Below are 23,733 nucleotides of genomic sequence, written 5' to 3'. Positions count from 1 at the left end.
TTTCTCACAGCTCATAGTTTAACCATAATCATTAAAATGTCTTTTTTTGTGTGTCTCTAAAGGAAAACCACTGCCGGCGAATAAAAATCCTAGGTGACTGTTACTATTGTGTATCAGGATTGACCCAACCCAAAACAGACCATGCTCATTGCTGTGTGGAAATGGGGTTGGATATGATCGACACCATCACGTAAGTACCATTCGGGTATATTTATTGAGTGCTTACTGTGTGCAGAGAGCTGTACTGAGCGTGTGTTGAATTTGAATCCTGAAGCCCTCATTGAAAGGCAGAGGATTCCCGTTGATTTTTTTGATTAATTTGTTTTCAAGAGAGGGTTCAGGTCCACTGGATCCATTCCCCCTTTTATTCTACTAAAAGTATTTTACTATTTATGATGATGTATTTTTCCACCCCAGTGCTTAGAACAGTGCTTGGCACATAGTAGGTGCTTAACAAATACCATTATCATTATTATTTGTTCTGTATGAACTGTTATTGTTAACCATTTTGGGTGACATGATATTTGTGGAACACTGGGACTCGGATGCCCCAAATTCACTCTTTTTCATGTCCACTGAGACAGACAGGGAAACGAGTGTGTGAAAAGTAGAAGACCGTCCGAAAAATTCCCGAGCATTTGGGATTGAACAAACTCCAAGCCCTAAACGTGCTTGGAAGCCTGAGGGCCCGAGTCTAATTCAAGCCTGTATACTCTTTTTCAATGCTTAGTCCAGTGCTCTGCGGAGACTGAGCACTTCATAAATACTATTACTACTAAAGTGAGTAAAAGGATTTCAGTGCAAGGAAGGCTTAACGATTTAGCCAGGATAGTTACATAGTTACAAAACTTGGATCTGGGAAAAATAGGATGTAAAGTCGACATTTTATTAAAGCACCCGTTATCAGGTGATGTATTTTCACTACTCTCTTTTCCGTCCTTTTTCTGGTGTACGTGACATAATAGTAGTAGGAGCTGCTCTTCCTGTGGGATGGGAAGGATGGTTGTCTACCGGGATGGGAAATTCATTCATTCAATAGTATTTATTGAGCACTTACTATGTGCAGAGCACTGTACTAAGAGCTTGGAATAGACAATTCAGATCTGGGGGAGGAGTGAGCCTTAGGGGGAATGATGAAGGCCTTCTGTTTTAGACACGTTGTGCTGGAAATACTAACAGATCATCAAAGTGCAGATGTCCTGGAGGCAAGAGAAAACAAGAGAAGCAAGGTTCTAATCCCGGTCTCGCCACTTGTCTGCTGCGGGATCTTGGGCCAGTCGCTTCACTTCTCTGTGCCTCAGTCACCTCATCTGGAAAATGGGGATTAAGGCTTGAGCCCTATGGAGGACAAACGGATTACCTTGTATCCATTCCAGTGCTTAGAACAGTGCTTGGCATAGAGTAAGCGCTTAACAGATACCATAAAAAAAGGGAGAAGGTGCCGGATTGTTGGGCAGCTGAGAGAGCTGGGCTAGAGAGAGAGAGATTTGGGAGTCAGCCACGTAGAGAATATCAGGCTGGAGAGATATGATTGTCCTTCAGACTCGTTCTTAAGAGTTCAAATGGCAAACATTGAATTTTCTGAGACAGCTAAAAACTTGCTTGGATGAGTGGCAGTTTATGAAATCAGCATATTGCCTGTCAAGATTCTGTAACTTATACAAATGTCTTTCAAACTTCACCCGCTGAAGAGTATTCAGACCTTGGATTTTTGGGAATAGTTGCTTTTTCCTAAATTGTTTTTATCTGTCAAAATTCACAGAAAGATATTTCAGGACTTATTCACTTAAATGGAGGCTTCCCTTTCTTGATCTGGCATATTGGAAGTTATGCCTGTACCTTGTCAAGAATGGACCGATTAGACCCGATTTCTGGCAAAGCCATTTCCTCCTGCTAGCGTCACCCCATCCCATCTGCTTTCTTTCACTCAGAGTTGGAAGAGAATATCTCCAAAGCCACGAAAGAAACGAAAAGCCAGGGCAAGGTAGCCAGATTAGCCAGAACAGATCTCATTTCAGGGCATTTGAAAGTGTTTTGAACTTGCGTAAAAGTGTCTCTAAAAACCCAGGAAATGTCGGACTAATCACAGCTCAATGAAGAGCACTGGGGGAGAGGGAAAAACATTCTTGGCTGTTCAGTCATGTCATCAGCACCAGGCAGGCGGGAATAAAGAGATGGGGTAGAGACGGGATTGAGTGTAGAGGCTGCCTGCCCCACTTCCGACCAACCTCCCACCTGTCGGGCAGGGGATGAATCCATAGGAAGGGCTCCTATCCTCTACATCTTTGCTCTTTCCCGACTTCCAGGTGGGAGCATGGCCTTCCACTCAGATTAGAAACCTGCCTCCAAGTTCCTGCTTGCCATTCTCGGGCCGCTCCCTCCTCCCCCCACCGACTGCTCTCCTTCTACAGGGAGCTCGGCAAATGCCTCTTCCCTGGAACAATCTTCGAGTCTGCCCTGATCACGCCAGTGGTGGCTGGAGAGAGGAAAAGAGGAGGGAGAGGGACGGAGGAGGGGGCGAGCAGGCTGCCATCACCTCCTTCACCCTAGAAACGGCATGATGGTCAGCATATTGAAGAAGAAAGGCTGAAGATACAATCACGGTCATCATCCGGGCATCCCACTGCTTTCCATCGTCGGCAGAGTTCTGACCAGAGGACTCCTGGATCAGTTCCTAAAGAATATCATCGCTTGAACCTTCCTGGAGCTGGTCATTCATTCAGTTATTCATTCATTCAGTGGTTACCATGTGCAGAGCACTCTACTAAGCACTTGGGACCATTCAGTTCACCAATATGCAGACACAGTCCCTGCCTGCAGTGAGCTGCCAGTCTAGAGGACGAGTTTTCAGTCTAGAGGGATGGATTCATTCATTCTCTCAGTTGTATTTATTGAGCGCTTACGGGGTGCAGAATACTGTACAAAATGCTCAGGAAAGTACACTATTACAGTAAACAGATACATTACCGGCCCAAAATGAGCTTACAGTCTAGAGGGGCGAGAAAGACATCAATACAAATTAATCAATTACAGGTAGGAACATAAGGGCTGTGGGGCTGGGAGCGAGGAAGAGCAAAGGGAACAAAGCAAGGGGACACAGAAGGGAATGGGGGAAGAGGAATAATAATAATGATAATGTTGGCATTTGTTAAGTGTGTTCTAAGTGCTGGGGGGATCAAAGGTGATCAGCTTGTCCCACATGGGGCTCACAGTCTTAATCCCCATTTTGCAGATGAGATCACTGAGGCACAGAGAAGTGAAGTGACTTGCCCAAAGTCACACAGTTGACAAGCGGCAGAGCCGGGATTCGAACCTTGACCTCTGACTCCCAAGCCCGGGTTCTTTCCACTGAGCCATGTTAGGAAAAGGGGGACCTAGTCAGGGAAGGCCTCTTAGAGGAGATGTGCCTTCAATAAGGCTCTGAAAGGGGAGAGTCATTGTCAGATTTGACGAGAGAGGGCATGACTTCACTTTGGAATAAAGTACAATGCACATAATTTCATTTGTGAGATGGAGAAAAGAGCAGGGGACAACTCCAAGGTCTCTCCATGGAGGTTGGTAGCCCCTCTGATGAGGGAATCAGCCGAGATCTAGCATGAAAGTGGATGGAAAGGCAGTTTTTACCTCTCCTAATTCTGACCATTCTGTGAGGGGCCTGCCGGTAGTGGCTAGAAGTATACCAAACCCTATTTTATTCCTGGATGATTCCATTTTTAGATACTGCAAAGTGGGGGAGTCTCTCCCATAAGAGGACTAGAAACAAATTAGCTGGAAAGATCCTGTAAAGTTTGAAGGAAAATTCCTATACCCCAACTTTTACACTCAGGTTGCCTTGAGAAAAAAGGAAATCCACCAGAGAAAATATGCTTTTTGTCGTCAAGAAACAAATTAAGAGAATAGCATTCTAATATCAAAGTATATTTTGGGAAAATGTATGTTTTTTTTTCAGGAAGTATTACTGAATGAAATATAAATGAAATGAGGTGGTTAATTAGTAAAATACTGATGTGCAGTAACTTGGATTGACCACAGATACTCTGCTGAATTGGAAGTCACTCATGATAGTGAGAACCGAAGCATGTGGCTGGAGAGCCCTGAAAAGACCACTTAATAATAATAATAATAATAATAATAATAATGTTGGTATTTGTTAAGTGCTTACTATGTGCAGAGCACTGTTCTAAGCACTGGGGGAGATAAAGGGTAATCATGTTGTCCCACATGAGGCTCACAGTGAATCCCCATTTTCCAGATGAGGTAACTGAGGCCCAGAGAAGTGAAGTAACTTGCCCACAGTCACTCAGCTGACAAGTGGCAGAGCTGGGATTCAAACCTTGACCTCTGACTCCCAAGCCTGGGCTCTTTCCACTGAGCCACGCTGCCACATAAAACCACACTTTATGACTGTGGGCATCTAAGGAATTAAGTAACGAAATACATATAAGATATGCAAGACTGAATTAAGCGATAAACCGGATACTGCTTCGGCCTTAAAACAACATCTCACTTTGACCACACTGAAGCAAGGTGGCCTAGAGGAAAGGAAAGGGAATCAGAGGATTTGGGGCTCTCCATATTAATCCCAATTTTACAGATGAGATAACTGAGGCAGAGAAAAGTAAAGTGACTATTCAAATGTCGGGCAGCAGTCAAGCGGTGAAGCTGAGATCGGAACGTTGATCCTTCTCCATCCACTAAGCCATGGTGCTTCTCCTGTTACTGTTTGGTTTTGAACCCACCTCAGATTGATTTCTCAATGCCACAGCTTTTAGAAGGTCGAATTTCCATTTATAAAGATGAATAAATTCATGAGCCTCATTCGTCTTTTCAGTTCACATCCTTTCCCTCTTCCCATCATCTGAGGGAAGGGTGGACGAAGGGTGAAAATCCAAATGAAAGGGGGACACAGGAGGGAGCAGAAGAAGAAGAAAAGAGGGCTTAGTTGGGGAAAGGCTCTTGGACGAGATGTGATTTTACTAATGCTCTGAAGGTGGGGAGAGTGATGTGATCATCCATTGGATTATAATAATAATGATGTTGGTATTTGTTAAGCACTTACTATGTGCAGAGCACTTTTCTAAGCACTGGGTTAGACACGAGTTAATCAGGTTGTCCCACGTGGGGCTCACAGTCTGAATCCCCATTTGCCAGATGAGGGAAGTGAGGCCCAGAGAAGTAAAGTGACTGGTCCACAGTCACATAGCTGACAAGCGGCAGAGCCGGGATTGGAACCCATGACCTCTGATTCCCAAGCCCGGGCTCTTTCCACTGAGCCATGCTGCTTAAGAAGGGGGAATTCCAGGCCAGAGGCAGGATGTGGGTAAGAGGTCAGTGGTGAGAGGAACATGATCAAGGGACAGTGAGTAGGTTGGTATTAGAAGAGCGAAGAGCGCGTGCTGGATTGTAGTAGGAAATCTGGGCCGGAAAGTATGTCTGGGGTCTGCCCTGGTGGCCATAAAGAACCAGAATCTCTAGTCATTCATTCGTTCAATAGTATTTATTGAGTGCTTACTATGTGCAGAGCACTGTACTAAGAGCTTGGGATGGACAATCCGGCAACAGATAGAGACCATCCCTGTCCATCGACAGGCTCACAGTCTAATTGGGGGAGACAGATGGACAAAAACAAGACAATGTAATTGCGATAAATAGAATCAAGGGGATGGACACCTCATTAATAAAATAAATAGGGTAATAAAAATACAGAAAAATCAGCACAGTGCTGAGGGAAGGGGAAGGGAGAGGGGGAGGAGCAGAGGGAAAGGGAGCTTAGCTGAGGGGAGGTGAAGGGGGAGCAGAGAGGGAGCAGAGGGAGCAGAAGGAAAAGGGGAAGCTCAGTCTGGGAAGGCCTCTTGGAGGAGGTCTAGTCCTTCTTGTCCTTTAGTCCTTAATAATAATAAGAATGTTGGTATTTGTTAAGCAACTTACTACATGCAGAGCACTGTTCTAAGCTCTGGGGAAGATACAGGGTAATCAGGTGATCCCAAGTGAGGCTCACAGTCATCATCCCCATTTTCCAGATGAGGGAACTGAGGCCCAAAGGAGTGAAGTGACTCACCCACAGTCACACTGCTGACAAGTGGCCAGGATTTGAACCCATGACCTCTGACTCCCAAGCCCAGGCTCTTGCCATTGAGCCACGCTGCTTCCTTCCTACCACCAGTCAATCCAAAGTATCTTATCCAGGGGCTACTGTGTTCTGACCATGAGATTCAGTGAGAGAGAGAGAGAGAGAGTGAGTGAGTGAGTGAGTGAGTGAGTGAGTGAGTGAGTGAGTGAGAGAGAGTTCCCCATCCTCAAGGAAGTGTACCAACTAGTGCGTGGGACAGACACCAAATAATTTAAACACAGAAGAGAATGGAGAGATGGGTAGAGGAATAAACAAGTGCTCAAGTAGTAGGGTGAAATAATGATGCCTTGGGTTAAGCGCTTACTGTGTGCCAAGCACTGTTGTAAGCGCTGGAGCAGATACAAGGTTGTCCCTTTGTGGGGCTCACTGTCTTAATCCCCATTTTACAGATGAGGTCACTGAGGCACAGAGAAGTGAAGTGACTTTTCCAAGGTCACACAGCAGACGAGTGGAGGAGCCAGGATTATAACCCACGTCCCTGGACTCCCGAGCCCACGCTCGTTCCACTAGGGCATGCTGCTTGTCTAGGGTGTGTAAATTTTTAGGAGCAAAGATGCTATGGGTGGCTGTGAGGCCATAAATGCCAAGGGGAAGGTATCCCTGACAACGACCCCCGCCATCGTCCCAGTCCCAAAAGTTGGTCAGTTCATCATCAAAATCTCTCAGCTGCATGTTGTAAGTGCTTAGCAAATACCATAATGCCAGTTCTTCTGCCATGCAATATCCATGCAATGGAGAAGCAGCGTGGCTCAGTGGAAAGTGCCCGGGCTTGGGAGTCAGAGGTCATGGGTTCTAAGCCCGGCCCCGCCGCTTATCAGCTGCGTGACTTCAGGCAAGTCATTTCACTTCTCTGTGCCTCAGTTCCCTCATCTGTAAAATGGGGATTAAGACTGTGGGAGAACCTGGTTACCTTGTATCTACCCAGCGTTTAGATCGGTGCTTGGCATATAGTAAGCGCTTACCAAATACCAAGATTATTAATTATTATTATCATCCCAGATTTGACGTGCTTCACAGGTACCATAATCCCAGTTCTTCTGCCATGCCATTTCCCCGGTCTGTCCTTTTTTTTCCACCCAAACGGCCACCCTCTAGTTCAAGCTCTTCTAACACAGAAAGACCTGTGTATTGACCGCCTCATTGGTGCTCTTGACGTCAGTCATGACTGCCTGCAGTTGCCTGGGTTATCTTCCCGCTTAACAAATGCCTTAAAAAACAAGTGCTTCAATTAATCCTGGAATGGTTTGGGTGGAGAGGGAAGGGTGGATTTTATCAATGCTGTGAAGGTCGAACTGATGGGATTTGGCGACAGGTTGAATATATGGGTCGACTGAGATATGAGTCAAAGATAATGCCCTGAAGACTCCTTTGCTTCTGCATCAAGCAGAACTTTTGCTACTGGTCTGGAGAAAAGCTGAGCCCAGCAAAAATCATTCTATGTGGAGGATTGAAATGCTCTTTCAGGAGGTACACATTATTTTAGTTATTCACACGTGACGAATCGAACTTCCCTCTCGGGGGGAATACACTCACGTGTTGCTCGCGCGAGGAGAAGCACCGAGCCCCTGGCCACGAACGCTTCCCCATCGGAGGAATTCACTTATGTGGAACTCGCATGTGATGAAGCAACTAGCCCCCGGTCACAAATGCTTCCCACTCGGGACGAATTCACTTAAGCGTTCTCACATGTGGTGAAGCGTCTTACTGCCACTCACGAACGCTTCCCTCTTGGGAGGAATACACTTATGGGTTACACGCACGAGATAGCGTTTGACCTTGAGATGGTGGGGTCCATGATTCACCTTGGAACAGCAAGTCACTTAAGCCCTCTATATCTCCATTTCCTCTACTGTAAAATGGCGATTCAATACCTGTTCTCCCTCCTGGCTTATCTTCTGAGCCCCATATGGGACAGGAACTGTATCCAATCAAATTAACTTGTACTTATCCTACCGCTTAGAACAGTGCTTTTCACATAGTAAGAGCTTAACAAATGCCTTAAATAAACAAGTGCTTGAATTAATATGGTAACGGTTTGGGTGGAGAGGGAAGGGTGGATTTTATCAATGCTGTGAAGGATGAAGTGACAGGATTATGGATTGACTGAGACGTGAGTTGGAGATAATGCCCAGGTTATTGGCTTGGGAGACGGGAAAGGTGGTGGTGCTGTCTGCAGAGATGGAAAAGTCATGGAAAGGATAGGGTTCGGGTGGGAAGATGAGAGGTTCCCTGTAGGATACGTGAAGTTTGAGGTGTCACTGGAACATCCAAGTAGAGATGCCCTGAAGCCGGGAGAAAATGGGGGATTGAAGAGAAGAGACAGAAAGCTGACCAAATCTCTAGCGGTCCTCTGCGGGGTGCTAGAATTTTGGTAATGTCAACCTGGTCAAGCGATGTGATGTTAGCAAATGCAGTGAAAGTTGGAGGATTACCTGGATAAGTCATATTAAAATCAGGAGCCCTGGTGATTACTGTGCCAAAAAGTTTTTCTTTTATGAAGCCACATATTTTTATTAGGTGTCCATCCTCTGTTTAAAGTAACAATACAGAACAGAAAGGTGATTTTGTGAGGACTACTATGACCCAATCTATCCCTTCCTGACTTCTTCAGCCATCCTCGCTATTTCAAGTTTCTAGGATCCTTCTGGAACCCCAGGCTCACTCCTTTAGCTCCCGTTCTCCCCACAGTCCCATCTGTTCATTTTGTAACTCTCCTGTTTTGTTTCCTTTGGAGGCGCCAACACGGTGGACTTCACTGCTTCTGCTGCTGTTAATGCAGCGTGGCTCAGTGGAAAGAGCCCGGGCTTGGGAGTCAGAGGTTATGGGTTCTAATCCTGACTCCATTACTCGACAGCTGTGTGACTTTGGGCAAGTCACTTCACTTCTCTGGGCCTCAGTGACCTCATCTGTAAAATGGGGATTAAGACTGTGAGCCCCCGGTGGAGCAACCTGGTAACCTTGTATCCCCCCAGGGCTTAGAACAGTGCTTTGCACATAGTAAGCGCTTAAAAAATACTATTATTATTATTATTATTACCTACCCCTTCAGCAATCAGTAGCCATCACTGCCAAAGTGCCACACAGCCAGGGTGTCGTAAGCCTGGTGGGCCAAGGGGAGAGCAGGTGGCCACAATGAAGGAGGAGTAGGAGGGGGGCTGGGCTTGATGGGGAAGGCGCTGGAGAACCCCAACCCCTCCGTCTGACCCCCTTTCGGCTCCCTGGCTTTGTAGCCGTGGAAGATAGGGTTGTGGGAGAGTTTGGGATAGCAGAGGTGGGAACGAAGTCTGCAGGAGCAATGGAGTACATTGTGATGGAGCTTGGAGGGGGAGATGTGAGGTGTGGAGCGAATTTTGGGTGGAGGAAAGGCAGGGGGCAAGTTTAGAATGAAAGCAAGAGGGGAAGCTCCAGATGCAGAAATAATAATAATAATAGTATTTGTTAAGTGCTTACTATGTGCCAAGAACTGTTCTAAGCACTGAAATCGACATAACCCCCTGCAAAGGGGTCAGAGATGTAACTTTGGAATTTCCTAAGGCAGCAAAAGTCAATTTTGGGACCCCCTGGCTTGTTTGACCTCTCTCCGGGTCGCACCTGGAGAGTTTCCGGTACTCTACCAGTCACGATTGCAGGAGGGAGAGTCAAGCAGAGGCCTAACCATTCCCTTCCTAGCTTGGGCACTGACTAGAGAGTGGCAGACAATCTGCTACAAGTCCAAACTCCCCCGTGCTGGGCAGCAGCGGTGTGGGAGAGAGTCGAGGGCGGTAAACCACTTCCACATCTTTACCAAGAAAACTCCATGGATACGCTCCCATAACGATTGCAGATGGAAGTGTGGCCTTCCGGGAGAGGTGTGTCTGTGGCGTCGCTCTGGGGCGGACACAACTCGACAGCATAAGCCAAAGGCAACCTTGTTTGAGAAGTGATGGAAGGATAATGATCGGCAGAAAATTGATAACTTCTCCTGTAATCGATTTTAGATCGGTAGCAGAGGCCACTGAAGTTGACCTCAACATGAGAGTGGGCTTGCACACTGGACGGGTCCTGTGTGGTGTGCTGGGACTTCGAAAATGGCAATATGATGTCTGGTCAAATGATGTGACCCTGGCAAATGTGATGGAAGCTGGAGGATTACCTGGGTAAGTCGTGTGAAAAAAGAACCCTGATCATTACTGTGCTGAAACATCTTTCTCTTAAGAAGGCGCGTGTTTCTATTAGGCGGCCTTCTGCTATTTAGAGTAGGTATATGGTAAACAAAAGTTATTTTGTGAGGACTATGCAGACCTTAGCACTCACTCCTCTCTGCATTCAGTGAAAACTCCCGACCATTAGCCTTAAAGCCCTCCATCAGCTCTATCCCGCTTATGTATCCACACTCTTCCACAACTAGAGCCCAGCTCATACTCTCAGTTCCTCACAAGATAACCTACCTCCTCAATCTCTTTCTCATCATTCCTGCCTTCAACCCCTGTCTCCTCCTGCAAATCCACCAGGCTGAAGATAAGGAACAGGACTCAAAGCCCTTCTGAAATCTCATCTTTTGAAGTGGGCCTTCCCTGATTATTTTTTTTTCCTCACCCCAGGTTATATCCACCTCCTACCACTTCAGCATTCCCGTGCCAATTACACATTTATGCACCCATAGTATTTTTGTGCATATCAATGTACATGCCATCCTATTTAAGCTCTTATTTGTGTACTCATCCATTTTTTTCGCTCTCTTCTCTTAATTTTGTGTCTGCATCCCCCTTTTCACTGTAAACTCCTCGAGGGCAGTAATCTAATTATATTGGACTCACTCAAGGGCACACAATAGCTGCTCAATAAATAGAATCGCTAGTTAATAATGATAATGATATTTATAATGTCAGTGATAATAGTAATTGTGATATTTGTTAAGGGATCACATTATACCAAGAACACTAATAAGCTCAGAGGTAGATACAAGTTAATCAGAGGTTAAGTTAGAAACAAAACATTGAGACTTTCAAAACGGATGTTGATAAAGCCTTGTTCTGCATTCATAGAGGAGGTTTGATTTTAACGTAAAAAGCAATTTCAGGCAAAATAAAACTTCCAAATCCATCTAGTTGTGTGGTGTAAATGAGTAGGTCTAATTTTTATCTTCCCCTTATGCTGCAAGATCAGATTTGAAATCTAACCATCCTTTCAATGGCTTATTCTTTGTCAATTGCTTAATATCATTTCCTCCGAGGGAAATTGGTGGGTGTTTTAATGGATGGATACACACACACGCTCTCTCACTTCACGCGAATTCAGCCAGCTCTGCTAACAAGTGTATCCATTTATTCTTTGTTTAGCCTTTTCCCGCTGATGAAAAAGTAGCTCCCTAAGAGGAAGCTGCTCATGTTTGAGGACATAAAAGGTGTTCACCTGAGTTAACTTGCTTTTAAGAGAACAAGCAGCCGATGAACTCAACTCCAAATTGAATCTCCCCCCACTCCCCACTTCTCTGTCCTCTCTTTCCACTATTTCCCCACACTGTCTTCCCGAGATACCCGACGTTGCAGTGAATTTCACTGCATTTAGGGTGAAACGCATTACACATTACATGTTTCCTTTTGAGGTAAGTTACCTTCTGGACCTTCCTCATCCCCTTTCCCTTTCACCCTCCCCTCTGTTAGAATTTCCCCTGCCGTCGCTTTCCAAGTCTCCTCCACCCTGAACTCCATGCCCTTCCACTTCCCCAGCTTGTAATTCCCATCCCCTGGGATTGATTGAGATGGCTGTGGAGATGTGGCCAGACCAGGACACCAGGACGGGCTGGCGGGTCCTTCCCACATCTCCTCACCCACTGCTGCTACCTGCCCTTTCTCCCCATGTTGCCCCAAACCAATCTGAGGAGGTGGGGGGCGGGAGTCCCGTAATCCAGGGGGACAGGGGCTGAAATGGGAGGAAAGAAAATCCACAATAGATTCAACTCTCAGAGCATAGAGGGCAGGGCCAGAGAACAATCATAATAATAGAAATAGTAATCATAGTATTTATTAATTCCTTACTGGGTGCAGAATACCGTATTAAATGCTACGAGAGGATAAGTAGGTGGGAATTAGATATGGCTCAATTACCTGTCTGGGGAACCTGAAAACACAGGATTGCTTTGTAATTATATATTATAAATTATTTATTTATATAAATATCTGTCTCCCCCTCTAGAACGTAAGCTTACTGTGGGCAGGGAACACGTCCACCAACTCTTTTGTATTGTACTCTGCCAAGTGTAGAATACACAGTAAGCACTCAATCAATACCACTGATGATGATGATCATCAACAAGTGACACCCATATAGCCTCAAGTGTTAACAAGGTGGGGAGTAGACTTGGGAGTTGGAAGAACTCAGAATTTTTCATACACTACTTACACATGTTTAAGAGAAACCACGGACTATTATTTCATGCTAAACATCATTACCATTACTGTGCATAGACAACCTTAATTTTTTTGTTTAGACAACCAGATTTGCTCAGTGATTATGAAAAACGTCGGCTGTTGAAAACCGTCGGCTGTGTGACCACCTATCATCAGCTGTGGAGCTTAAGGGCCCTGATATGGTTTATCTCTCTCCTTTCTTCTAGAAAGGTTCATATCACAAAGACCACATTAGAGTGCCTAAATGGGGATTATGAGGTAGAGCCTGGTTGTGGGCACGAAAGAAACAGTTTCCTGAAGAAGCATAATATTGAAACATTTTTTATTGTGCCATCTCATCGAAGAAAGGTGAGTACCCCTATGATTCGGACGTTTCATTTAATCTTTGAAACTAATGCTCATATTCAGAATCAGCTCTACGTACACTAGCTCATAGCCCTTTCTATTGTTTTCTGTGACAAGAAGGACTCCTTTTTCTTTAGGAGAATGTGGGAGGAATGTCTCCGGCTCCTATCTTGAAATGTCTTCATGCTGATTCCTTCATTCAGTAGTATTTATTGAGCGCTTACTATGTGCAGAGCACTGTTCTAAACGCTCAGGAAAGTATAATACAGAATTAAAGGGAGACAGTTCCTACCCACAGTGAGCTCACAGTCTAGAGGTGGGGAGACAGACAACAATACAAGTAAGGATACATCATTATAAATATGTAAAATAAAAGTTATATACATAGGTTCTGTGGGGCAGGGAGAGGGGGAAAAAGCAAAGGGAGTGAGTCCGGGTGACGTGGAAGGGAATGGGAGACGAGGAAAATCGGGACTTGGTCTGGGAAGGCCTCTCGGAGGAGATGTGCCTCCAGTAAGGCTTTGAAGTGGGGGAGAGTAATTGTCTGATGGATTTGAGGAGGGAGGACTTTTCAGGCCAGAGGTAGTACATGGGCCAGGGGTCGGCGATGAGATGGGAGAGACCGAGGCACAGCGAGGAGGCTAGCAGCAGAGGAGCGAAGATGGGATCATAATGCTAATGCTAATGGTTTCGTAAATTACGGGGCCGTATCTTACTACGTCCATACTCAAGCCAACATGGCAATTAGAGAAACCCTGATACAAAGGTAGGTCATCCTTTTGGTAGCGTTTGGGGTTTTGTCTATTCGGGCAAAAAAATAGAGAGTTGAGCAATTGTCCACTTACACATAGTTCAAGCCCCAAACCTCTGTTTTCCTCATGTTTCCTCAAATAGATTTTGGGCCTGAACTAGCTGAGTAAAAGGTTTTCTGCTGCATTTCAGATTGCTTGTATATGTACCACGAAACTATTTCAGATAATTTGGCTAAGATGGTGGATTTTTTTGTCTGTTGTCTGCCTCGTATATACTAGCCGTGATTATGTTTTGAGCTTCTAACCCAGCAGTGGCCTAGTAATACCTGTAAGAACCTCAAGAGAGTAAAAACTAAAACCAAAGTACCATTTACAATCCATCAACACTGCCGTTGCATTGATTTGATTTCTATTCTTTGGAAGTCCCGAATAAAAATGATAATACCGGGTGAACAATATAACGTAGACTTTGCTCTTGTCTGGATAGCCATTATAGCTTTTCATTTACATCTCTAGACTAAACAGTTCACTGTTCGCTAATCTCTCTGGCAAAATTTGAATACATCTTTTGAGAGTACCCCATGAAATATTACTTTTCCTTGAAACATTACTTGAGACTATGAACTTTGCATCATAATTAAAAAGTTGAAGATAAATCTAACTTTTTATCCAGCCACTAGTTCCTCCTAGAGTTCAATAATATTTATTGAGTGCTTACTATGTGCAGAGCACTGTAGTAAGCGCTTGGAATATACAATTTGACAACAGATAGAGACAATCCCTGCCCATTGACGGGTTTACAGTCTAATCACGGGCTTACAGTCTAATCTAATCTACTCTAACAATTTAGAGTTGTTTTCCACTTGACCCGACACCTCCTTTGAAGTTGGTTTCAGATAATTGATGATCTGTAAAGATATTAAAATCAATATCCATTCCAACACTGTAAATGAAGAGCGACTAGAAATCAGTATTGTGTCCCGGTGTACTGGAAAGATGCATGTTTATTAGAAGTAACTGATTAATTGGTTGTAAGTCATAAAAGGCAGGTCTAGCCTTTCCAATATTGGAGTAGTTGGCAAATTATCCAGTCAGCTGTACCCAATAGCATTAATTCTCGGGGATTCATGAGTGGATAATCAGAAAGTTGCAGATAACTCATTTCACGAATTCGGCTGATATTGACTGGCATCATTCATTCGATTAAATTTATAGAGCACTTACTGTGTGCAGAGCAGCAATAAACAGACATTCTCGGGGGCGGGAGAAGATGGACATCAATCCAAATAAATAAATGACAGATATGTATGGAAGTGCTGTAGGGGTGGGGGGATGATAAGAGGGAACGAGTCAGGGCGACACAGAAGGGAGTGAGAGAAGAGAAAAAGGGGGTTTAGTCTGAGAAGGCTTCTTGGAGGAGATGTGTCTTCAATAAGGCTTTGAAGTGGGGGACCGTAATTATCTGTTGGATTTGAGGAAGGGAGGGTGTTCCAAGCTAGAGGCAGGATGTGGAATGGGAGTCGGCAGCAAGATAGGTGAGATCGAGGCACGGTGAGAAGGTTAGCATTAGAGGAGCGAAGTGTCTGGGCTGGGTTGTAGCAGGAGAGTAGTGGGGTGAGGGAGGAGGGGACAAGGTGACGGAGTGGTTTAAAACTAATGGTGAGATCTTTGCTTAAGGCAGAGGTCGATAGACAACCACGGGAGTGTTTTGGGTAGCGGGGTGACGTGTCCTGAATGTTTTTGTGGAAAAATGATCCAGGCAGCAGGGTGAAGGGTGGACTGGAGTGGGGAGATGCAGGAGGCTGGGAGGGCAGCAAGGAGGCTGATGCGGTCATCCAGGCAAGATAGCGCTTTCTCCGCTAAATTCATAGATCAATCTGATTCATCACTACATAGCAAAACTGCATCCTCAGTTCCTGTGCATTTTACAAGCTGCACAACAAAGAAGGTGTTGGTATTATTAATTGCTTATAAAAAGATTAAAGTAAAGCTCAACACTCAAGAAAATATTACCACCCTTAATTCTTTAACATTTTTAGACTGTAGCTGAAAATGATATTTTGGTGGGATATTTCGGTGGGATTCAGTTGAATTAGTTATCAACTCTTCAGGGCCTATAGAACTTATCTTACTTGTCATATACCAAGCTCATTTGGAAGCTTCCATAAACCAGGTTTACCGATGTCATTAAAATCCTGGAGTTGTAACTTAAAATCTTCTAGTTGGACCAATAGAGTCAATTGTGCCATAGAATCAGTTAAGTTTCCTAAGTGGTTGGCTTACACCAAGGACGTAATAGGCCCAAGGGGAACTTGAATCAATTTTCTTTTCTTCCTCCTCTCTTCGAGTCAAACACAGAAATAATAATAAAAAAGGAACCAAAGAATTTAAACTCTTTTTCCCATCTGTATATCTCTGATAGTAACCAGCATGAACAGGTGTGAGGCAAGAGAAAATAAATGCTCATATCATGAGCTACTGATTGCCTGGAAGCTGATTGATTTGTGAGGTGGATGGCCCTCTTTGATTATTTGTATAATAGTGTGTTTTTTTAAATCCTGAAGAGAAAGTGTAACATCTTAAAACATATAATGTTGGTATTTGTTAAGCGCTTACTATGTGCAGAGCACTGTTCTAAGCGCTGGGGTAGATACAGGGTCATCAGGTTGTCCCATGTGAGGTTCACAGTCTTAATCCCCATTTTCCAGATGAGGTAACTGAGTCACAGAGAAGTGAAGTGACTTGCCCACAGTCACACAGCTGACAAGTGGATTCATTCATTCATTCAATAGTATTTATTGAGCACTTACTATGTGTAGAACACTGTACTAAGCGCTTGGAATGTACAAATCGGTAACAGATAGAGAAGGTCCCTGCCCTTTGATGGGATTCGAACCCATGACCCCTGACTCCCAAGCCCGTGCTCTTTCCACTGAGCCATGCTGCTTCTCTAAGACAAGTGAAAAGCAGTGTGGGCTAGGGGATAGAGCACAGACCTGGGGTCTGTAATTTCATTTATTGGCATTTATGTCTCTCTACCCCACTCTAGACTTTGAGCTGGTTGTGGCGGAGACTGTCCTGTTTATTATTGTTTTGTACTTTCCCAAGCTCTTAGTACAGTGCTCTGCACACTATTGGCTTCAAAGGTCTCCGTCACCTTGCCCCCTCTTACTTCACCTCCCTTCTCTCCTTCTCCAGCCCAGCCCGCACGCTCCGCTCTTCTGCCGCTCACCTCCTCACTGCGCGGCGTTCTCGCCTGTCCCGCCGTCGACCCCCGGCCCATGCCCTACTTCTGGCCTGGAATGCCCTCCCTCCTCACCTCCGCCAAACTAGCTCTCTTCCCCCCTTCAAAGCCCTCCTGAGAGCTAACCTCCTCCAGGAGGCCTTCCCAGACTGAGCCCCCCTTTTCCTCTGCTCCTCCTCCCCTCCCCATCGCCCTGACTCCCTCCCTCTGCTCTACCCCCCTCCCCGCCCCACAGCACCTGTGTATAGATGTCCATATTTATTATTCTATTTATTTTATCGATATGGATATATATATATAATTCCATTTATTTAGTTTGATGCTATTGATGCCTGTCTCCTTGTTTTGCTTTGTTTTTGTTGTTTTTATCCCCCCTTCTAGACTGTGAGCCCATTGTTGGGTAGGGATTGTCTCTATCTGCTGCTGAGTTGTACTTTCCAATAGCTTGGTACAGTGTTCTGCACAGAGTAAGCGCTCAATGAATGTGACTGAATGATGAAATTGTACTTTCCAAGCACTTAGTACAAAGCCCTGCACACAGTAAGCGCTCAATAAATACAATTGAGCGAAAGAATGAATGCACACACTAAGGGCTTAGTAAATACGATTAAATGAATGAATGAATGAATGAATGAATGAATGGAGTCAGAGGACCTGGGTTCTAATCCTGACTCCACTACTTGTCTGCTGTGTGACTTTGGACAAGTTACTTAACTTTTTTCGCCTCAGTTATCTCATTTGTAAGATGGGGATTAAGACTGTGAGCCCAGGGGCCGGGGGGCGGGGGGTACATGGACTGCGTCCAACCTGATTACCTGTGTCTTCCCCAGTGCTTTAGTAACTAGGACATTATGAGCACTTATCAGATGCCATTAAAAAAAAAATGAAAAGCAGCATGGCCAGTGGATAGAGCACAGGCCTGGGGGTGAGAAGGCCCTGTGTTCTAATCCCGGCTCCGCCATATGTCTGCTGGGTAATCTTGGGCAAGTCACTTAACTTCTCTGTGCCTCAGTTATCTCATTGACAAAATGGGGTTTAAATCTCTGAGCCCTATATGAGACATGGACGGTGTCCAATCTGATTAGTGTGTATGTGTCCCAGAGCTGAAACAGTGCCCAGCACATAGTAAGCACTTAACAAATACCTTAAAAAAAAATTTACATGTTCCAGTTACTATATGCGTGAGGAGGGAGAAATAAATGATTAGCCCATAACCTCTTAATAATAATTTTCCTTTGCGATCTGTTTTTTAATTCAATGAAATCATTTCCAGGAGCTTGTTAATCCTCCTCATTGAGTTAAAAAATGTTTCGAAATAACCAAATGCGGCCTTTTAAGAATATGGGACTTTTTTATATCTCTTTTTTAACATTTTTACAATTGATATTTGATATTTCAATTCTACATTGTTTGGGGTTTGCACGTTCACAAAAGTACCAGATAGTATTGTTTATTGCAATTTTAATTTCTACATCCATCATGCAGTAAATTGATGGAAGTGGCCAAAGATTGAAAAGGAAGTGTGTTATCACGGGAAGTGTCCAGTGATCTTTGGAATGGTTTGGTCAACAGTGAAGTCTTTTAAGAGATTTGTTTTAATCCGATTACAGTGTATGTTGCTTGATAGACAATATATGATTCATTATAAATTATAGTTTCCTCAACTATTGGTTAACTCCTACTGAGGTGGAAAAAAATCTCTACTGGGAAAAGAAATCTTCCTCAAAAGCAGAGAAAACCATGAAAGATTAAAAAGTGCTTTAAGATGTGAGAAAGTGTAGAAGAATTGAAACAGGAATGATCAAATGAAAAACTTTGAAATCATTTTAGCCAGTCTTCATATTAATGATTATTTCTGACCTCGTCAACAAAAATAACTGAAAGTGATTTGAATGGTCACCCTGATTTACTTATATACACATAAAAAGAGAATTTCAAAAATTTTTAACAAGGAATAGAAAAAATGTACCTGTAGAATCTAAAGAATCATATTGGTTAGGCCGATAAACCTAACAGTCCAAGGACAGTATTTGGCTTCAGACTCCGGCCTATCACAGTTAGGGATGTGTAGATCATGTGACATTCCTCACCATTCCCTCCAATAACTATTTAAGTATTTAACATATCTTGAGCTTTTAACGTCCCTCATATTTTCCTCAGATCTTTCTTTTAACTCATTATATACATCCCATCTATGGATTGATATTTTTCTGACTCGACAATTCCCTGTGGTTTTTCTACATAATATTTGATGACCCTAAAACGTTCAATACATAAGCAAAATTGTCTAGCCTAAGGCCCATCTGTTTCATTTCTGCCTCAGAGGAAGCTTTATTGAGGATGTATGTAAGCTAATTGTTGGACAGGGATTGCCGTTTACCAATTCTCTTAGTTTGTTCTTTCTTAAGCATTTAGTACAGTGCTGTGCACCCAGTAAGGTCTCAACAAATGCCATTGATTGATTGATCCCTAATATAACAAATCTGCTATTCAAAAACCTCAGAAAACAATTGCCTTAGAATGATGTCAGTTATATTATTCAATTATACCTCTCAGGGTTGCATCTGAAGAGTTTCCGGTGCTCTACCAGTCTCGACTGCAGGAGGGAGAGTCAAGCAGAGGCCTAGCCATTCCATTCCTAGCTTGGGCAGTGGATAGCGAGTGGAAGGCCATCTGCTACCAGTCAAAACTCACCTGTGCTGGGCAGCAGCAGCACAGGAGAGAGTCAAGGGCAGAGACGAAAGCTTACTATGCGGAAGGAGGCGGTGGTAAACCACTTCCGTATTTTTACCCAGAAAACTATAGATACGCTACCAGAACAATTGCAAATGGAGTTGGGGCATTCTGGGACAGATGTGTCCATGGCATCTCTATGGGTTGGAGATGACTCTATGGCATAAGAGAAGACACTCAATTATAAGGATTATCTCATGACGGCAGTTCAGAACTTACTTGCCCCAAAAGTATTATGTGTTTTGGAATAGACATTATGGACATAACTCAAGCAAGTGATTTTTCCATTGAATTAAATTTCCTACTACCTAGTATATGTTGACATATTTCAATCGAGACTTTTAAAATTCAAACTTCAGTGGGTTTATATGGTGAAATTGTCACCCAATATTCAACCCTTGGAGTGAGTAGTCTAGACATATTGACTCCCCTTCCTCTGCAGTTTTCTCTTTGACCCCCTCCAATCTGTCTTCTGCCCCCTTCACTCATGAAACTGCCCTCTCAGTGGTTACCAGTGATCTCCTTTTTGCCAAATCCAACAGCCTCTAATTCATCTTAATCCTCCTCAATCTCTCAGGTGCCTTCAACACGGTCGACCACCCCCCTTCTCCTAGAAGCATTATCCAACCTTGGCTTATGTGACACTGTCCTCTCTTGGTTCCCCTCATCTCTCTGGCCATTCATTCTCAATCCCCTTCAGAGACGCCTCCTCTGCCTCTTAACCTGAAATGTAGATCTCTCAAAGCTAAGGTCTTGATCCCCTTCTGGTCTGCATTTATACCTCTTTCCTTGGAGAAATCTTTCACTCCTATGACTTCAACTACCATTTAGGAGTCAAATCTACATTTCCAGTCTGATCTTTCTCCTCCTCTGCAGCTACATATTTCCTCCTGCCTTCACAACATCTCTACTTGGATGTCACGCCGAGCCCTCAGACATAACACGTCCAAAACAGAACTCCTCATTTTCTCACCCAAACACTGCCCTCCCCCTGACTTCCCCGTCACGTAAACAAGCACCATTATCCTCCCTGTCTCACAAATCCGTAACCTTGGCATTCTCCTCGACTCCTCTCTCTCATTCAGCCCACATACTCAATCTGTCACCAAATCCTGTTGGTTCGACCTTCACCACCTTGCAAAAATCTGCCGTTTCATCTCCATCCAAATGGCTGTCATGTAGATCCGAGCACTTATCTTTTCCTGCATGAACTACTGCATTAGCCTCTTTGCTTACCTCCCTGCCTCCTGTCTCTCCTGTCTTTGGTCTATACTTCACTCTGCTGCCTGGCTCATTTTTCTACAAAACAAGTCAGTCCATGTTTTCCCAGTCTTCATGAACCTCCAGCAGTTGCCCGTCCACCTCCACGTCAACAGACACTCCTTATCATTGTATTGAAAGCATTTAATTACCCTCCCCATCCTATCTTACCTCTTGGATGTCCTACTTCAACCCACCCCACACTCTTCATTCCTCTATTGCCAACCTACTAACTGGACCTCAATATCTTCTATCTCATTGCTGACCTTTAGCCCATGTCCCGCCTCTGGCCTTGAACTCCCTTCCTCTTCATATCTGACAGTCTTTCACTTTCCCCATCTTCAAAACCTTCTTAAAAGCACATCTCCTCCAAGAAGCCTTCCCTAATAAGCCTTCATTTTCTCTTCTCCCACCTCCTTCTGCGTCACCCTTGCATTTGGATATATTTCCTTTATTCATTTTTCCTTCAGCCCCACAACCCTTATATTCCTATTCATAATGTATTTTTTCGTATTAATGTCTGACTCCCCTTCTAAACTGTAAGCTCACTGTAGGCAGGGAATGTGTCTACCGACTCTCTCCTAAATGCTTAGAATAGCATTCTGCGCAGACTAAACACTCAGTAAATGCAATTGATTAATTGATTGATTAATGAATAACACGATTCTCAGAAAGATAAGAAACATATTTGATCCATAAGGCATCATTTGATTTTCATTTTCTGCTCACTTTGAATGAAAGATATTATTTCATTGCAAAATTATTTGCGAGAAAGATTTTCATCTAATTGAAATGTCATTGTCATTTATTCAGTGACATTTCTTGGGCACCAAATTGATCAGATAATTTGGAGAACAAAATAGAAAACAGACTAAAGGAGAAGGATTAACCCAAATATTCAACAGGAAATTTGATGAAAATCCCAAGGGGCAAAACATAGAGCATAGAATTTCATTTACTGTATTTTTCAGAGAAGAGTAAGGTGAGAGAGCTGGATTTACTAGGGTTATCGCTTTACTTAGTCTAGGTGGTAAATCAGGGAAGGCGTCCCCTAAGACATGGGTCTTCACTTCATAAATCTACTCTAAATGCTCTCCTAGGCTAATTCTTTATTCAGTAGGAAACCAGGTAGAATGAACATTTTGTTTCACTTTGACAATTTCCGCACCCCAGCTCTGTTTCCCCAAGGTAGGCTGCCCTCAAATGGGTAGCGATAATTATTTTCTCTTCACAGACATTTTAAAATTGCTCTTATATTTTGCCTTTCTGGGCCACAGGAAAAATATGAGAACTTGGAGGGAGGGTTAAATATCTGAGATTAAGATTGCTTATGACCTTTGCTGTGGATGGATCATCATTTTACTTTCTAATGTTGAAAACTGTTTTACTAGTGTCAAGTTAATAGTTGTGGATATTATAAGTTTTTCCATTCCTGCGGAAATGAATTTCTTTTTTCTCCCTGTTTGCCTTCTCTTGGATAATGGTTTGAGGATAGGGACCGTATCTATTTTTTTTTTTAAATGTGAAATGCTCTGCACATAGTAATCATGCTCTATACTTAAAAATGATGATATTTTGGTCCTAAAAATAATGGTGAGACTAAGGGAGATCTGTGAAATTATGATAAAGCAAAATGATATGATATGGTGATAAAGCAAAAAAAAATTGCGATAGGTCATATAAAAGAATGAACTGTCCCATATCTGACATTTAATAGTAATTCCTACCTAATTATCTCTTGGGGATTTCACAATGATCAAATGATACTCAGCCACTGTGGTAAAGCCTGCTAGGAATAATTGTATTACTATGGTAACTTCGTTTTTAACACGTAAATAATAAAATAGGTAAGATGTCTGTGTTGCTTGTTATCAGTGTGTTTCTAACCGTATTTGCATCTGGATCCAGGAACGATTAATTCGTTTCTCTTTCTGTCTTTGGACAGATCTTCCCGGGGCTAATTCTCTCAGATATAAAGCCGGCCAAGAGGATGAAGTTCAAAACTGTCTGCTATCTGTTGGTCCAGCTGATGCACTGTCGGAAGATGTTCAAAGCCGAAATCCCTTTCTCTAATGTCATGACGTGTGAGGACGACGACAAGGTATGAGGGGAATTTCTTTGAATGAAACCGTCTCTTGTTAGGCTGTTGGGGTGAAACTTTTTAGCGTTGATAGCCCGGAAAGGAGTAGCCAGACTTGTTGGGAGAGTTGTGCCTTCAGGAGCTTGCCTTAAACATAGGAGAGTTTTGGTGGCTGCAGCATTGGGTATGGGGGACGGGAGGAAGGATGACAGGTCTTGATTTGGGGGATGAATCCAAGGTGCTGATATGGTTGTAAATACTTGATTCAGGCTCCCTAAGTGTTCTCGGGGGCTAGTTTTAATCTCTAGAAAGCTAGAGAGGCAAAAGAGATGCCAAGCTACACAGGACACAGGACCTAAAAGTCCTGCACTTCACTCTGTGCTTATTACTCCACGCTTATTAGAGAAGCAGCGTAGCTCAGTGGAAAGAGCCCGGGCTTGGGAGTCAGAGGTCATGGGTTCGCATCCCGGCTCTGCCACTTGCTGACCGTGTGACTGTGGGCAAGCCACTTATCTTCTCTGGACCTCAGATACCTCATCTGTAAAATGGGGATGAAGACTGTGAGCCCCATGTGGGACAACTTGATTCCCCTGTGTCTACCCTAGCGCTTAGAACAGTGCTCTGCACATAGTAAGCGCTTAACAAATACCAACATTGTTATTATTAACAAATACCAACATTATTATTATTATTATTGAGAAGCAGCGTGGCTCAGTGGAAAGAGTGTGGGTTTGGGAGTCAGAGGTCATGGGGTCGCATCCCGGCTCTGCCAGTTGACAGCTGTGTGACGGTGGGCAAGT

At 43.8% G+C, this 23,733-nt stretch overlaps 1 protein-coding gene and 1 non-coding gene across 2 annotated transcripts in view; both read left to right on the top strand.

The window, feature by feature from the left end:
- The window catches only part of ADCY1 (adenylate cyclase 1), a 333,336-nt gene that overhangs the window by 186,665 nt on the left and 122,938 nt on the right, over positions 1 to 23,733 (top strand). The window contains 4 exon segments of the mRNA XM_029062682.2: positions 63 to 190; positions 10,108 to 10,266; positions 12,726 to 12,867; positions 22,799 to 22,954. Coding sequence (XP_028918515.1) covers positions 63 to 190; positions 10,108 to 10,266; positions 12,726 to 12,867; positions 22,799 to 22,954 — 585 coding nt within the window.
- Positions 19,407 to 19,544, top strand: LOC114811441. The gene has a single exon (XR_003759144.1). It is a non-coding gene; the product is annotated as a small nucleolar RNA SNORA7 (small nucleolar RNA).

Source organism: Ornithorhynchus anatinus, chromosome 4 (genome assembly GCF_004115215.2).
Source record: "Ornithorhynchus anatinus isolate Pmale09 chromosome 4, mOrnAna1.pri.v4, whole genome shotgun sequence".
NCBI classification, from domain to species: domain Eukaryota; kingdom Metazoa; phylum Chordata; class Mammalia; order Monotremata; family Ornithorhynchidae; genus Ornithorhynchus; species Ornithorhynchus anatinus.
The sequence above is the reverse complement of the archived record's forward strand: the minus strand, read 5'-3'. Positions and strand labels throughout refer to the sequence as shown.